This window comes from Ranitomeya variabilis, chromosome 6 (assembly GCF_051348905.1).
Source record: "Ranitomeya variabilis isolate aRanVar5 chromosome 6, aRanVar5.hap1, whole genome shotgun sequence".
NCBI classification, from domain to species: Eukaryota; Metazoa; Chordata; class Amphibia; order Anura; family Dendrobatidae; genus Ranitomeya; species Ranitomeya variabilis.
Window position 1 is genome coordinate 225771918 of NC_135237.1, and position 17037 is coordinate 225788954.

At 46.8% G+C, this 17037-nt stretch overlaps 1 protein-coding gene across 1 annotated transcript in view; it reads right to left on the reverse strand.

The window, feature by feature from the left end:
• The window catches only part of TRIO (trio Rho guanine nucleotide exchange factor), a 3555343-nt gene that overhangs the window by 1678948 nt on the left and 1859358 nt on the right, over positions 1 to 17037 (reverse strand). The window contains 1 exon segment of the mRNA XM_077269474.1: positions 15611 to 15722. Coding sequence (XP_077125589.1) covers positions 15611 to 15722 — 112 coding nt within the window.

Below are 17037 nucleotides of genomic sequence, written 5' to 3' on the forward strand. Positions count from 1 at the left end.
CAGTAGAGGATGAATGTTAAGTTGTAGGTCAAGCCGACTATATTGAGACATATGGATACCTAGATATTTGAAATTAGAGATGATAGGTAGTGACGAGAGAGTTTCAAGACAGGGCATCGGAGTATGAGACAGAGGCATCAAGGTAGATTTATCCCAATTTATATAAAGACCGGAGAATTTACTAAATTTATCTATGGTCTCTATTACTTGTGGTAACGTTTCTTCTATTTTATCCATAAATATTATCATGTCATCAGCATAAAGACCAATGGTATCCACACGATCCGCAATATTTATTCCCTTAATATCCATGGAGGACCTTATGCGTATTGCCAAAGCCTCTATCGCAAGGGCAAAAAGAGCCGGGGACAGAGGACATCCTTGACGAGTGCCCCTATGTAAGGCAAACGGATCAGAGATGGAGTTATTCACAATTATACGCGCCCTGGGATTCCTATATAATGTGTCTATCCCTCTAATAAATTTATCCCCAAAACCATATTTCCGTAAACATGCAGAAAGGAAGGGCCATTCGAGAGAGTCGAACGCCTTGGCCGTGTCTAGCGATGCTAGTGCCCAATTATTATCTGACTCTAGAGAACTATATTGAATCACTGACTGGACCCACCTGATATTGATGGAAGTACTTTTTCCAGGCATAAAGCCGGTTTGGTCTGCGTGTATAAGGTCTAATAAGATCGTGTTCAGCCTAGTAGCCAAAATTTTGGTGAAAATGTTATAGTCTACGTTTACCAGTGATATGGGGCAATACGATCTACATTCCAAGGGGTCTTTCCCCTCTTTCTTAAGCACAATAATGTTTGCATCGTAAAATGTTTCAGGCATGGATTCTCCCTCCCATATACTCCGGAGCACCTTCAATAAAAGTGGTGCCAGGTGATCTTGATATTTTCTATATAACTCAGCGGGAAACCCGTCGGGTCCAGGGACCTTCCCAGTGGCCATATCTGTTATAGCATTCTCTACTTCCTCCAAGGTAAACTCAGCTTCCATAAAGGCTTGCTGGGTTGGGCTTAGTGAGGGGAACGCTACGTCCGATAAATAGTCTAAACATTCAGGGACACCAAGAGCACTACTAGACCTGTATAATGATTTATAGTAATCATGAAAACACACAGGAGAATTCCCTCAGTAGAAGATACTAATGAACCATCAAGTGCCCAAATCTGTAGTATTGTATTAGAAGTGTTATATTGGCGCACTAAAAAAGCTAGAAGTGTACTGGCCTGATTCCCCAATTCGAAATAGGATTGGTGGGTAAAGAATAATTTGTGTTTTGATTTAGTGTCTATATGTTGAGTATACAACCTCTGGGAAGTAAGCCAATCAACCCTGTTGCCACTGGTTTGATTAGTTACATAAGCGGCCTCCGAGTCCCTCAGCCGCCGCTCCATCTCATCATCCTCCCTTGCCGTTATCCTTTTGATATAAGAAATTGTGGAGGACAAACATCCCCTTAGGTATGTTTTTAGAGTATCCCAAAACAAACCACGATTTGGAGGGTCTGGATGGGTTGAGATAAAGCAGTTCAGCCGATCAACCGTTCTATCACTAGAGTCTAATAATTTCAACCAGAAGGGATTCAATTTCCAGAGTATATTATTATTTGATTGACCATATTTAAGTTTAAGAATAACTGGACTGTGGTCCGATATCCCCCTATTGCCGTGCTCAACACTATCCACCCATAATGCCGGGCCACTAGATCCAAATTTGTAGTCTATATGAGATAGAGACCGCCTAGTTGATGAGTGGCAAGTGTTTCCCCTTGAGTCAGGATGACGTATTCTCCACAGGTCCAGCCATCCGCTACCACCCATAAACAGTGCCAATTCCGAGGGGGATTGAGGAGGAGATCCCCCAGATATCACGTCGTCTAGTCTCAGTCTATCCATGGATGACTAGATTAAAATATCTCATACAAATAACACTAGCATCAGGATAATTTAGGGAGAAACCCATTGCCATGCGGAGAACCGATATATTTGCCGGGGGGGGGGGGGGGTTATAGACACATAATATCACGTATTCCCGTGAGTTAATAAAGGCGTGCACAAAGACAAAGCAACCCTCAGGATCCCATCGTGCTTCCCTGGCCTCCCATCTAATATCCCTGTGTATCAGCAAATAGACCCCTCTTGAGTAGCTGGTATGGAATGCGTGAAGGGACCACTGAACCCACGGCTTTTGTGTACATTTAGCTGTGTCTCTAGTCAGATGTGTCTCCACAAGAGCTACAACATGAGGATGATAACGTTTAATCTGCGAAAATACCTTGATTTTCTTTCAGGGAGTCTTAATACCCCGTATATTCCAAGTCATACATATAATCTCAGACCCCATATCCACACTTAAGAGAAGGAATGATATACACCATTACTTGAGCAAGGATCAGGGGCATCACGCAGAGCACAAAATTACCAATGGCAATGAACGAACATATCAAACAATCAAAACTGGTGTAAAAACCCAAACAGAACAAAGCTTGAACAGTGGAGGAGTATAATCCTATACTCCTACAGTCAGATAGAAAAGGGGATACCCTCACTGAATCCAGCATCCGGTATTGTTGATAAGCTCAGCACCTATACGGAGAGCTCCATTTGTATTGCCATTAGGCAAGGAGAACAAATTAGGAGTCTGGCACATTTGACACCCTGTATGACCGTAACCATTCGGCTACCTCCGCTGGATCTGTAAAGAATAAGGAAGAGCCTTCATGGACAATGCAGAGCCGAGCTGGGTAAAGCATGGAATAAATAATGTTTTTATCTCTGAGTTGCTTCTTAACTTCCATAAATCGTACCCGCTGTTTTTGGAGCTATATGGAGAAATCTGGGAAAATCGATATAGTAGCGTTGTTGAATTTAATAGGGCCCTTCTGCCGCGCCAAGCGAAGAATCGCATCCCTGTCTCTACAATTGAGGAGACGCGCCAAAAAAGGCCGGGGTGGAGTTCCAGGGGGAAGAGGTCTCGTTGGGACCCTACGGGCCCTCTCTACGGAAAATGTTTGTCTTAAGCCAGTCTTCCAGAAATTGCTCAGGTTGCTGACCCTCCGAGCGTTCCGGCAGGCCGATAATTCGAATATTATTGTGGCATAATCTGTTTTCCAAGTCGTCTGCTTTTTGTTTCCAGGCATTCACAGAGCCGGCGGCTTTTGTCAATTTAGCCTTCATAGGGGTAATGGTGTCTTCTATATGAGACACTATTGTTTCAACCTCTGAGATACGCCCTCTCATAGCTTGCATATCATGTCGCAAACGACCCACTTCAGTATGTACGTCCTCTATTTTTTCCGTAAGAGAAGATCTAGTGAGGGATATAGCCTGCATCAATTGCTCAGACGCTTGTTTAAGAGTCAGTTCATCTTGTTCTCCCTCCTCATTACTGTCAGAAAGACGATTTTTACGTTGGGTCTGCGTGGAATTATTTCTGAGAGTGCGTACATTATCAGGGGCATCTTCCCTGGCATATTTCTTTAATTTGTCAGCAGCCCCTGCTCCCTTGGAGTGATGCATGGCGATCAACAGAAGGACTCCACAAAAGGACCACACTTGTAGTTATGGCTGGTCTACTCCCCAACAACAGACACGGCAGAGTCAAATACTGGAGTAGATCCCAGGAAGGCTACTGGACAGACAGGAAGAATGTCAGGGGTTATAAAAGCAGCAGCTGAGGATTCACCCAGGCAATGCGTCTAAAGGTACCTTCACACTAAACGATATCGCTAGCGATCCGTGACGTTGCAGTGTCCTGGCTAGCGATATCGTTGAGTGTGACAGGCAGCAGCGATCAGGATCCTGCTGTGATATCGCTGGTCGTTGAAGAAAGTTCAGAACTTTATTTGGTCGTCAGACCGGCATGTATCGTCGTGTTTGACACCAAAAGCAACGATGCCAGCGATGTTTTACACTGGTAACCAGGGTAAACATCGGGTTGCTAAGCGCAGGGCCGCGCTTAGTAACCCGATGTTTACCTTGGTTACCAGTGTAAAATGTAAAAAAAACAAACAGTACATACTCACCTTCGCGTCCCCCGCCGTCCGCTTCCCGCACTGACTGAGCGCCGGCCGTAAAGTGAAAGTACAGCACAGCGGTGACGTCACCGCTCTGCTGTTAGGGCCAGAGCTCAGTCAGTGCAGGAAGCGGACGCCGGGGGACGCGAAGGTGAGTATGTAGTGTTTGTTTTTTTTACATTTTACACTGGTAACCAGGGTAAACATCGGGTTACTAAGCACGGCCCTACGCTTAGCAACCCGATGTTTAACCTGGTTACCCGGGGATATCGGCATCGTTGGTCGCTGGAGAGCCGTCTGTGTGACAGCTCTCCAGTGACCAAACAGCGACGCTGCAGCGATCGGCATCGTTGTCTGTATCGCTGCAGCGTCGCTTAGTGTGAAGGTACCTTTAGAGCAGCCTCACATCCCCCCCACAGGCAGAGCAGCAGAGAGGGGGTTAATCCCTCCAGAGTTATGGCGCCGGCAGGAGCAGAATCTGTCTGATAAGGGGGTGTAGGACACAATCTTCCAGGGCACACACCGCACCACCCCTCTGCTATCTCAGGCTACTAGCTCACCTCCTGAGCTGCACCGCAAGTATAATGTAAAGTGCCGCTCCCCTTGCTGCTGGAGTGCGCACAGCAGTGATGGCCGCTGTCCCTCCGGGTACCGCCGACCGCTCCAGACCCCAGCACCTGTATTCCGGTGTTCCACAGCGCTCCCCCGCTGCAGTGTAGGTATCCGCCGCGTCTCAGGGGAAGATACCCGGTTCCGGCAAACGCCGACGCTGTTTCCTGTCCGTCGGAGCGCGCGCTGAAAGATGGCCGCCGCAGCTCAGGGATCCTACCGCCCGTCCAAGCCGCTCCAGTGTCGAACGTCCCGAGGGCACCGTACCAGCCGGTACAGCCAGTATAGCAGGGGGTTTTATTGCAGGATGAGTCAGGATGGCCGGAGCTCCCAGGAGGTGCATCCGCTCTCCTGTGTTACGTAGCCACGCCCCCCTAAAAAATAATTTTTGTGGAAAAAAAGATTTTTTATTTTCATGGCTCTGCGTAATAAACTTCAGTGAAACACTTGGGGGTTCAAAGTTTTCACAACACATCTAGATAAGTTCCTTGGGGGGTCTAGTTTCCAATATGAGGTCACTTGTGTGGGGTTTCTACTGTTTAGGTACATCAGGGTCTCTGCAAATGCAAGGTGACACCTGCAGACCATTCAATCAAAGTTTGCATTCCAAACAGCGCTCCTTCTCTTCCGAGCTCTGCCATGCGCCCAACCGGTGGTTCCTCCCACATATGGGGTAGCAGCGTACTCCGGACAAATTGCACAATAAATTTTGGGGTCCAAATTTTTCAAATACCCTTGGGAAAAAAAAAATTGTGGGCGAAAAGATCATTTTTGTGATTTTTTTTTTTTTATTTCTACGGCTCTACATTATAAACTTCTGTGAAACACGTGGGGGTTCAAAGTGCTCACCACACATCTAGATAGGTTCCGTAGGCAGTTTATTTCCAAAATGGTGTCTCTTGTGGGGGGTTTCCACTGTTTAAGCACATCAAGTGCTCTCCAAACGAGACATGACATCTGATCTCAATTCCAGTCAATTCTGAGCTGAAAAAGTCTAACGGTGCTCCTTCCCTTCCTTCAAACAGAGGTTTATCCCCACATATGGGGTATGAGCGTACTCAGGACAAATTGCACAACAACTTCTGGGGTCCAATTTCTCCTGTTTCCCTTAGGAAAATAAAAAAAATGAGGTCGAAAATATCATTTTTGTGAAAAAATGTTATTTATTTTTTCCGGCTCTACATTATAAACTTCTGTGAAACACTTGGGGGTTCAAAGTGCTCACCACACATCTAGATAAGTTCCTTAGGGGGTCTACTTTCCAAAATTGTGTCACATGTGGGGGGTTTCCACTGTTTAGGAACATCATGGGCTCTCCAAACTCAACACATGGAGTCTGATCTCAATTCCAGCCAATTTTGCATTGAAAAGTAAAACGGTGCTCCTTCCCTTTCAAGCTCTGCCATGCACCCAAATAGTGGTTTACCCCCACATATGGGGTATCAACATACCCAGGACAAATTGCTCAACAACTTTTGTGGTCCAATTTCTCCTGTTATCCTTGGTAAAATAAAACAAATTGGATCTGAATAAATTTTTTTGTGAAAAATATATTTTTTAAAACATTCCAATTCCTGTGAAGCACCTGAAGGGTTAATAAACTTCATAAATGTGGTTTTGGGCACCTTGAGGGGTGCCGTTTTTAGAATGGTGTCATTTTTGGGTATTTTCTATCATTTACACCCCTCAAAGTGACTTCAAATGTGATGTGGTCCCTAAAAAAATGGTGTTGTAAAAGTGAGAAATCGCTGGTCAACGTTTAACCCTTATAACTTCCTAACAACAAAAAAAAAAATTGGGTTCCAAAATTGTGCTGATGTAAAGTAGACATGTGGAAATGTTACTTATTAAGTGTTCGGGTTGGCGGAACGCACCAAATATATTTATTAGATGGGATTGGTGCGTTCGCAACCCGGGATCCACCGTGCAGGAAAGAACCTGCTGCTAAGTAATTGGCGGCACTATATGGCGGTATGAACCAGCTCTGTTAGCTTCACAGAGCGGCCGAGAAAGCAAAGCTCTGTGCCCTGTTAGACTTTCACAGAGGCACAGGCTAACTACCCAAATGGGAGCAGTCAGTGGTCATGCATGCACACAAAACTCCTCGCCGGAGGTGCCAGCGTTCTAGGGGCTTATTTCAGCCAGGTCCCTGAATACATACAAACACAATCTCCTCGCCGGAGGTGCCAGCATTCTAGGGGCTTATTTCAGCCGGGTCCCTGAACACATACAAACACATGACCACACTGGCGCAAAGCACATAGCTTAGGAAGATACTAGCGCATGGCCGTGCGGCCATGCGAACCTTAAATAGCTGCAGCATGTACAGGACCTTCCTAGAAGGACCAATGAGAGGCTGCTACAGAGCCTGCGCACCTACAGGACCTTCCTAGAAGGACCAATAGATTTGGCTGCAGTACCTGAGCATGTGACCCTTGATCTCCACTGAGAGATCTTACCCTGGGCATGCTCAGTGTGTGCAAAGCAGGACTTAAGGTACCTTCACACTAAGCGACTTTACAACGATAACGATAGCGATCCGTGACGTTGCAGCGTCCTGGATAGCGATATCGTTGTGTTTGACACGCAGCAGCGATCAGGATCCCGCTGTGAGATCGCTGGTCATTGCTGAAAGTCCAGAACTTTATTTCGTCGCTGGATCTCCCGCTGACATCGCTGAATCGGTGTGTGTGACACCATTCCAGCGATATCTTCACTGGTAACCAGGGTAAACATCGGGTTACTAAGCGCAGGGCCGCGCTTAGTAACCCAATGTTTACCCTGGTTACCATTGTAAAAGTTAAAAAAAAAAAAACACATACTCACATTCCGGTGCCATGCGTCCGCTTCCCTGCACTCCTCCTGCATCCTGTGTAAGTGCCGGCCGTAAAGCAGAGCGGTGGGAGATGCCGGAGATGTTCGGCGCTGACACAGGATGCAGAAGGAGTGCAGGGAAGCGGACGCCGGGCACCGGAATGTGAGTATGTGTTTTTTTTTTTTTACTTTTACAATGGTAACCAGGGTAAACATCGGGTTACTAAGCGCAACCCTGCCTTAGTAACCCGATGTTTACCCTGGTTACCAGGGGACTTCGGCATCGTTGGTCGCTGGAGAGCCGTCTGTGTGACAGCTCTCCAGCGACCACACAACGACTAAACAGCGACGCTGCAGCGATCGGCATCGTTGTCTGTATCGCTGCAGCGTCGCTTAGTGTGAAGGTACCTTAAGTCCCAGAAAAGCCTGCTCGCCACAGATCAGTGCAGGGTACAATAGCAGAGCCTGGAGAGGCAGCAGTAACCCTTTGCACAGTATCAGTCATAGTGAGACGCTGGGACCGACGTCTCCGCTGAGCAGGCTCCACTGCGGCCAATGCAGAATGGGAGACGGCAGCAGACACGGATCGAGATTCCCCCTGTGCAGCAGAGGAAACTCGACTCCTAACATTACCCCCCCTCCTAGGGCCCCCCCTCCTTGAGCCTCGCTACGCTCAAAAGCTGCAATGAGCAGCAGAGCCCGAATGTGCTCCACAGGCTCCCAGGTTCTATCCTCTGGACCGTGACCCTTCCAGTCCACCAGATAAAATTTCTTGCCACGTACCACCTTGCACCCCATGATAGCATTCACCTCAAACTCATCCATGGATAAACCCGATGTCCCAGCAGATGACTCAGAAAACCGGGACAAATGAACGGGCTTTAAGAGGGAAACGTGAAAAGTATCGGTGATACCAAGGCGTGGAGGAATAGCCAAACGGTAGACCACAGGGTTGACCTGTTCCAGAACCTTGAAAGGGCCAATGTAGCGAGGCGCAAACTTAGTGGACTCAACTCGCAGCCTGATGTTACGGGCAGAGAGCCACACTAAGTCGCCAGGAGCAAAGGTCGGAGCGGGGGGCCGGTGTGTATCAGCCGAAACCCTCATTCTCTCCTTGGAGGCCCGGATGGCATCCTGTGTGCGGTCCCAGATGTCAAGTGCCTCCACCGCCCAGTCTGCCACCCTAGAATCGGTGGATGACATGGGCATGGGCACAGGGACACGCGGATGCTGGCCGTAATTAAGGAGAAAAGGAGTCTGACCAGTGGAATCGGCTACGGCGTTGTTCAAGGCAAATTCCGCCCAAGGTAGCAAAGATGCCCAGTCATCCTGCCTAGCAGAGACAAAATGTCGCAAGTATGTCACCAGAGTCTGGTTGGTTCTCTCTACCAACCCATTCGTCTCGGGATGATATGCAGAGGAGAGATTCAGCTCTATGCTGAGTAAACGGCAGAGCTCTCCACAAAACCGAGAGGCAAACTGGGGACCCCGGTCACTGACAATTTTATCAGGCATTCCATGTAAGCGGAAAATATGTTTTATGAACAACGCCGCCAAGGCCCGTGCAGAAGGTAACCGTGGAAGCGGCACCAAATGCACCATCTTAGAAAAATGATCGGTGACTACCCAGATAACGGTGCAGCTACGAGACTTGGGTAAGCCCACCACAAAGTCCATCCCGACCATCTCCCAGGGCCTGTCTGCCACCAGCATGGGGTAAAGTAACCCAGCAGGCCGTTGCCGAGGAGACCGATTCTGGGCGCAGGAGACACACACCCGAATATAGTCCCCGACGTCACGGGCCATATGCGGCCACCAGTACGTCCTCGCCAAAAGCTCAGATGTCCTCTTGGTCCCAAAATGTCCACCCGCTCTGGACGAGTGAGCACAAGAGAGAACCTCCGGTCATAAATTCGCTGGTACGAAAGTCTTGCCCGGGGGCACGAACTCTAGCAAAACCGGAGCTACAGTTCTCATGCTCTCAGAAGGGACAATAAGCCGAGGCTCCTCCTCCTCCTCCTCCTCAGATGACACTACGGAGCGGAAGAGAGCGTCGGCACGAATGTTCTTCTCCCTGGAGAGAAAATGGAGAGTAAAATGGAACTGGGAGAAGAACAGGGACCATCTAGCTTGGGGAGAATTCAGCCGCTGGGCCGTCTGTATATATACCAAGTTCTTGTGGTCAGTGAACACTTGGAAGGGAAAGTGAGCTCCCTTCAAGAGGTGTCTCCACTCTGAAAAAGCCAACTTCATGGCTAGCAACTCCCTGTCCCTGATGGAATAATTCCTCTCCGCTGGTGTGAAGGTCTTGGAGAAGAAGAAGCAAGGATGCTTCCGACCATGAGCATCCTTTTGGAAAAGGACTGCTCCAGCACCAACAGATGAGGCATCCACCTCCATGATAAATGGCTTATCTACATCGGGGCGATGTAGGATGGGAGCGCTAGCGAAGTGTGACTTAATCGAGAGAAAGGCCTTGGAGACCTCCTCTGACCACAACTTGGGATTTGCTCCCTTCTTGGTGAGGGCTACCAAGGGAGCTACCAAAGTTGAGAAGTGTGGAATGAACTGGCGATAGTAGTTAATGAACCCCATAAAGCGCTGCACCGCTTTAAGAGAATGGGGTTCCTGCCAGTCCATCACAGCCTGTAGCTTGGCAGGATCCATAGCCAAACCCTGGGCAGAGATGATATAACCAAGGAAAGGCAAGGACTCCTGCTCAAACACACACTTCTCCAACTTGGCGTAGAGGGAGTTTGCCCGTAAGAGGTCGAAGACTTTGCGAACATCTCTCCGATGGGAGTCAATATCTGGAGAGTAGATGAGAATATCATCCAGATAGACTATGACCGTGGTGGTGAGCATATCCCGGAAAATGTCATTCACAAAGTCTTGGAAAATGGCTGGAGCATTACAGAGCCCGAAGGGCATCACCAGGTATTCATAGTGCCCATCCCTGGTGTTAAAAGCCGTCTTCCATTCATCCCCCTCACGGATGCGAATCAGGTTATAGGCACCCCGCAGAACTAATTTTGTAAATACCCTTGCTCCCTGTAGTCTATCAAAAAGCTCAGATATCAGGGGTAATGGGTACTTTTTCTTAACGGTGATGGCGTTAAGACCCCTGTAGTCTATGCATGGATGTAAGTCTCCAGTCTTCTGTACGAAGAAGAACACAGCCCCTGCAGGTGACACTGACTTCCTAATGAATCCTCTTGCCAGATTCTCTTGAATGTACTGAGACATTGCCTCCGTCTCCGGGAGAGATAACGGATAGACTCGACCCCGGGGAGGCTCAGCACCAGGCAAGAGGTCAATAGGACAGTCATAGGGGCGGTGAGGCGGAAGGGTCTCCGCAGCCCTTTTGGAGAACACGTCTGCATAGGGCCAATAGTGCTTGGGGAGAGAGGAAAGATCTGCGGGTACCTGTGTTGTAGCAACCTGAACGCACTCCCTCTGACATCTACCCTCGCAGGATTTACTCCATCCCAAAATTTTCCCTGAGGACCACGCTATATGAGGAGAATGATAGCGTAGCCATGGTATCCCCAACAGGACCTCATCAATTCCCTCAGGAATGACTAATAGGGAGATAATCTCCTGATGTGATGGAGACACAGAAAGTGTGATAGGAATGGTTTGGTGGGTAATCTGTGAGGGTAGTGTCGACCCATTTACCACTCGAACGGTTACTGGTTTGGCGAGCATAATCAGGGGTATTGCGTGACGCTGGGCGAAAGCAGATGATATAAAATTACCCTCCGCCCCAGAGTCCACGCATAGCTCTACCATAAGAGTGGATGGTACAAATAGTCCCGAAAACATAATTAATCCAATTGTTAGCATGCATATAGTTGCATATTAATGCTAAATTGCATTATAAGGCAAAAGGCGACTCAAACAATGATACGCAGGACGGAGGAAAATAGAGTCAAAAATGCCAAAGTTTACAAAAGTGGTAGAAACTTTATTAAATAATCAGTGCAAATATAAAATCAATATTGTGCACACATTGTGCGCACAGCCATGAGCAATGAAGTAATAGTGTAACACCATAGAATAGTTCATACGATATTCCAAGATAAATGAGATACGGTACACCTTGTCAACATGTATGGGTCATAATATAGATGTGGCTTACATAAATAAATCCAAGTATGGACATAAGGTATATATATAGGGCACTGCAACAGGGTAGTAAGTAGTATCCTATTGGGCACGCTGCAGTGAAAGGGAGTATAGCAATCAGTTTGCAGTAGGTAGTTACCTATCACCTGCAGCTGCCGACCAAATAATGCTGGCCAAGGAACTCCAAAAAGCCCATAACAGCCGCATCGTCAGCCCTCAAATGCCAGCGAGGAGATGTAATACAGAGTATATACAGCCTAACACAAATATTTACCCATTTTGTACCATGGACCGGCGTGACCGTGCTCTCACCCCAACGCACGTTTCGGTGCGGGATCACCTTCTTCAGGGGGCGCCCCCTGAAGAAGGTGATCCCGCACCGAAACGTGCGTTGGGGTGAGAGCACGGTCACGCCGGTCCATGGTACAAAATGGGTAAATATTTGTGTTGGGCTGTATATACTCTGTATTACATCTCCTCGCTGGCATTTGAGGGCTGACGATGCGGCTGTTATGGGCTTTTTGGAGTTCCTTGGCCAGCATTATTTGGTCGGCAGCTGCAGGTGATAGGTAACTACCTACTGCAAACTGATTGCTATACTCCCTTTCACTGCAGCGTGCCCAATAGGATGCTACTTACTACCCTGTTGCAGCGCCCTATATATATACCTTATGTCCATACTTGGATTTATTTATGTAAGCCACATCTATATTATGACCCATACATGTTGACAAGGTGTACCGTATCTCATTTATCTTGGAATATCGTATGAACTATTTTATGGTGTTACACTATTACTTCATTGCTCATGGCTGTGCGCACAATGTGTGCACAATATTGATTTTATATTTGCACTGATTATTTAATAAAGTTTCTACCACTTTTGTAAACTTTGGCATTTTTGACTCTATTTTCCTCCGTCCTGCGTATCATAAGAGTGGATGGGCCTAAGGTAATTGTCCCCTTGAAGGACAACTTTGAGGCAAACGTCGCCGTGTCTAGTGTACCTCCTCCAACTGCCACTAGACGCTGATGTTTCCCCGACCGCTGAGGACACTTGGAGGCAAGATGTCCTAACTGCCGGCAAACATGACAGACCTTATGTGAACGAGCAGACTGGGACATGGATCCTGCTCGTGTCACCTCTATGGCCTCATGTGACTCGGACGCCTGGACTGGAGATTCTAGAGGTCTGGCGAAGGTGGGAGCCAGCCGAAACCTCTGCCTACACTGGGCTCGCTCCAACCTTCGCTCGTGAAAACAAAGGTCTATGCGAGTTGATACAGCTATGAGCTCCTCCAGTGTGGCAGGAATCTCCCTAGTAGCCAAAGCGTCCTTCACATGGTCAGCCAGCCCCCTCCAAAATACGGGAATGAGGGTTTTATCTGGCCATTCCAACTCAGACGCTAATGTCCGGAAAAGAACCGCAAAATGGCTGACCATGGTTGAACCCTGAGTCAAAGCCAGCAGTTGGAGCGCTGTATCATGGGTGACTTGAGGTCCTACAAAGACCTGTTTCAGAGTGTACAGAAACCGAGCAACACTCCGCACCACATGATCATTGCGCTCCCACAGCGGCGTAGCCCACTCCAACGCCCTGTCCGACAAGAGAGAGATTATGAATCCCACCTTTGCCCGCTCTGTGGGAAAACGTGCAGCCAGGAGCTCGAGGTGTATACCACACTGGCTCACGAAACCCCTACAGGACTTATTGTCCCCAGAGTATCTCTCAGGCAATAGGAGGTGAGATAAGGTCGGAACAGAGGTGGCAGTGGGTAAAGCTGCTGCAGCCACGCTAGCAGCCTGAACAACTATTGCGGTAACATCCACCGCCGAGGTTGCACGCTCAAGAGACGTCAACCGGCCCTCCAGCAGCTGGATGTACCCCTGCAATCGCTGTTCATCCGCCATTACTTAGCCAGATCCTGGCGCTAGTATACTGTTAGAGTTGGCGGAACGCACCGAATATATTTATTAGATGGGATTGGTGTGTTCGCAACCCGAGATCCACCGTGCAGGAAAGAACCTGCGCTAAGTAATTGGCGGCACTATATGGCGGTATGAACCAGCTCTGTTAGCTTCACAGAGCGGCCGAGAAAGCAAAGCTCTGTGCCCTGTTAGACTTTCACAGAGGCACAGGCTAACTACCCAAATGAGAGCAGTCAGTGGTCATGCATGCACACAAAACTCCTCGTCGGAGGTGCCAGCGTTCTAGGGACTTATTTCAGCCAGGTCCCCGAATACACACAAACACAATCTCCTTGCCGGAGGTGCCAGCATTCTAGGGGCTTATTTCAGCCGGGTCCCTGAACACATACAAACACATGACCACACTGGCGCAAAGCACATAACTTAGGAAGATACTAGCGCATGGCCGTGCGGCCATGCGAGCCTTAAATAGCTGCAGCACGTACAGGACCTTCCTAGAAGGACCAAAGAGAGGCTGCTACAGAGCCTGCACACCTACAGGACCTTCCAAGAAGGACCAATAGATTTGGCTGAAGTACCTGAGCATGTGACCCTTGATCTCCACTGAGAGATCTTACCCTGGGCATGCTCAGTGTGTGCAAAGCAGGACTTAGTCCCAGAAAAGCCTGCTCGCCGCAGATCAGTGCAGGGTACAATAGCAGAGCCTGGAGAGGCAGCAGTAACCCTTTGCACAGTATCAGTCTTAGTGAGACGCTGGGACCGACGTCTCTGCTGAGCAGGCTCCACTGCGGCCAATGCAGAATGGGAGACCGCAGCAGACACGTATTGAGATTCCCCCTGTGCAGCAGAGGAAACTCGACTCCTAACATTAAGTATTTTGTGTAACATATCTCTGTGATTTAAATGCATGAATATTCAAACTTGGAAAATTGTGAAATTTTCAAAATCTTCGCATAATTTCCGTTTTTTTTAAACAAATAAACGCAAGCAATATCAGCGAAATTTTACCACTATCATGAAGTACAATATGCCTCGAGAAAACTATGTCAGAATCACCGGGATCCGTTGAAGCATTCCAGAGTTATAACCTCTTAAAAGGACAGTGGTCAGAATTGTAAAAATTGGCCCAGTCATTAATGTGCAAACCACCCTTGGAGGTAAAGGGGTTAATGGACGGTCCTAGGGAGGCGGTTTTGGCGGCAATTGGATCCGTCCGGTTACCGGCTATGCATTGAAACCAAACACAGCTTTGCTACCTCACTTCTACTAGCCATTCTATGTATCTCCCCACCGTGTGTTGCTAGAATGGATCGAGACCCCAAAAGGCATTCGGCCTGTTCCAGAGATTTCGAAAATGTAACCGGTGTGTGGCTATGACGTACGATAAATCCATATTCTCCTTATGAAATCATAGCTGTCTGATCAAAGCACTTAGACTGCATGGTATGCAGTACTGGGATATGCTTAGGAGTGGTACCTGGCAGCTACCTGCAGCCCAGTCTGCCTTCACCATTAGGATCTTCAGTGAACACTAGGTAGCCGCTTAGCTAAGCCTCTTTCTAAAAAGGCCAAGCCCTGTGGTAAAGTAGGTCCACAAATCCAAATGAGCCAACATTGGGATTAACACTTTAGTTTTTCCCTTCTTTCTTTCTCTCTCTCCTGTCCCACTCCCTTTTTCTATTTTTGTTCCTTTCATCGTCTCTCTCATTCTTCCGACTCATTAATCCTTTCACTCATTCTCTATTATGTCTCTCTTATCTCTTTAATATATTAAGATCTATCTATCACTATCAGAAAGAAGACACAAGAGCATGAGGAGGATCCTGCAACAATGAGAAGAAATCATATGCTACTTGGAAATGTAGTTTTAGCAGGCAAAAATAAAGAACGTCCATTCAGCTCTGCAAAATTGGAAGTACAGAGGGGTAGAAAGAAATGAAAAAAGGCACAAAGGTACATATACAAAACTTTCTGTTGGCTTTGTATTGTACATGATTAGGCACACATATTGTGCAAGAAATGTTGGCATTGTGAGAATAACCTTTTAACTGTAATGAAAAATGTAGCATATTTATGTAATTTTGATTAATTTACCTTCCAGCATGCTGAGATGCATGGCATCATTTGCTCTCTTTGGAACACTAAGCATGACCTCTAAACCATCTTTAATTTCTCCTTTTCCTTCTTCACAACAAGTCAGAAGTTCCTGAATTGGAATAAAAACCAAAAAATCAACTTTATCATAAGACATATATATCCTATAGTGTATATGGAGCGAGGGGGAGGGGTGGAAAGTGTGGCTTAGGTAGATGTATTTTCTAGTCCTATTTTTTCTAAATTATTTTATTTATTGAATTTTAGAATTATTAAAGAATCTGATACTCTGCTTTGTGTGTTTGAAAAAAATGTAAAGTAAAGGGAGCTTGGTACTTTGAAAATGAGGCATAATTTGCATGGAGCATGCTATAGACCAGAAGAAGTGCAAACTGATATATAGTTAGGTTCAGCAATATTTGGACAGTGGCACAAGTTTTGGCATTTTAGCTATTTTCCAAAACATAATAAAGATACAGTTACACTGCAGAATAAACATTGTCTTAACCCCTTAATAACGAATGATCAGTATAGCAAGTCAGGAGCAGCTGTCAGTTTCTGCATTTTGACATACTATATACCTGCCATGGATTTAAACTGTCACTGTTTGTAAACACACGACAGCTCTGTGCCGGCAGCAGTTGCCGACATCTGACTGGCACGGCAAGTGGTGTGGCAACCAATTCCAGCGGTCACCGCCCTCAAATCACTGCAATATGACTAATTGGTTGAAATAGCTGAAATATCAGCATTTCCCTGCACAATCACTGCAGGGAGCTCTGCTTAGCTGATAGCACCTGAGGCAACAGTGAGCGCCACAACCACTACTGACTGATTAACCCTCTAGATGACATGATCGATAGCTATCACGGAATTTAGATGGCTGTAAGAAGGTGTGTGCTCCCTCTCTCATCCCATTACCACTCCCGTGACGCAAGTATAGGGGAGCCGATGCTAGTCATGACACCAAGAAGTCAAACAGTGACCCTTGGCGTGGGAGGTATGGTGGCCTGTTAAACCCAGCTATATGCAGGGTCTAACAGGCATTCTGCAAGTGCAATCTGACATGTTTAATGAATTGCAATACATGTGTATCACAATCCATGAGACCAGAGAGGAGATAAATAAAAGCAAAAAAGTAGGAAAAGTTACGAAAAAAAATTGCCAAAATTATAAAAAAAAACAAATAAGAAAATATATTACACCAATAAATACAAATATGTATCTAAAAGCAAAAATAAACATAAATAATACATATACAGCTCTGGCAAAAATTAAGAGACCACTGCACAGTTTTATAAAAATCAGCTTCTCTACATGTCTGATAGCCATTCCATTCCAGTGTCAGTTGAATTCCAACAAATATACACCTTATTCTACTTAAATCTTATTTAGCGAAGAAAAGTATAAAAACACTGCTGTGGTGT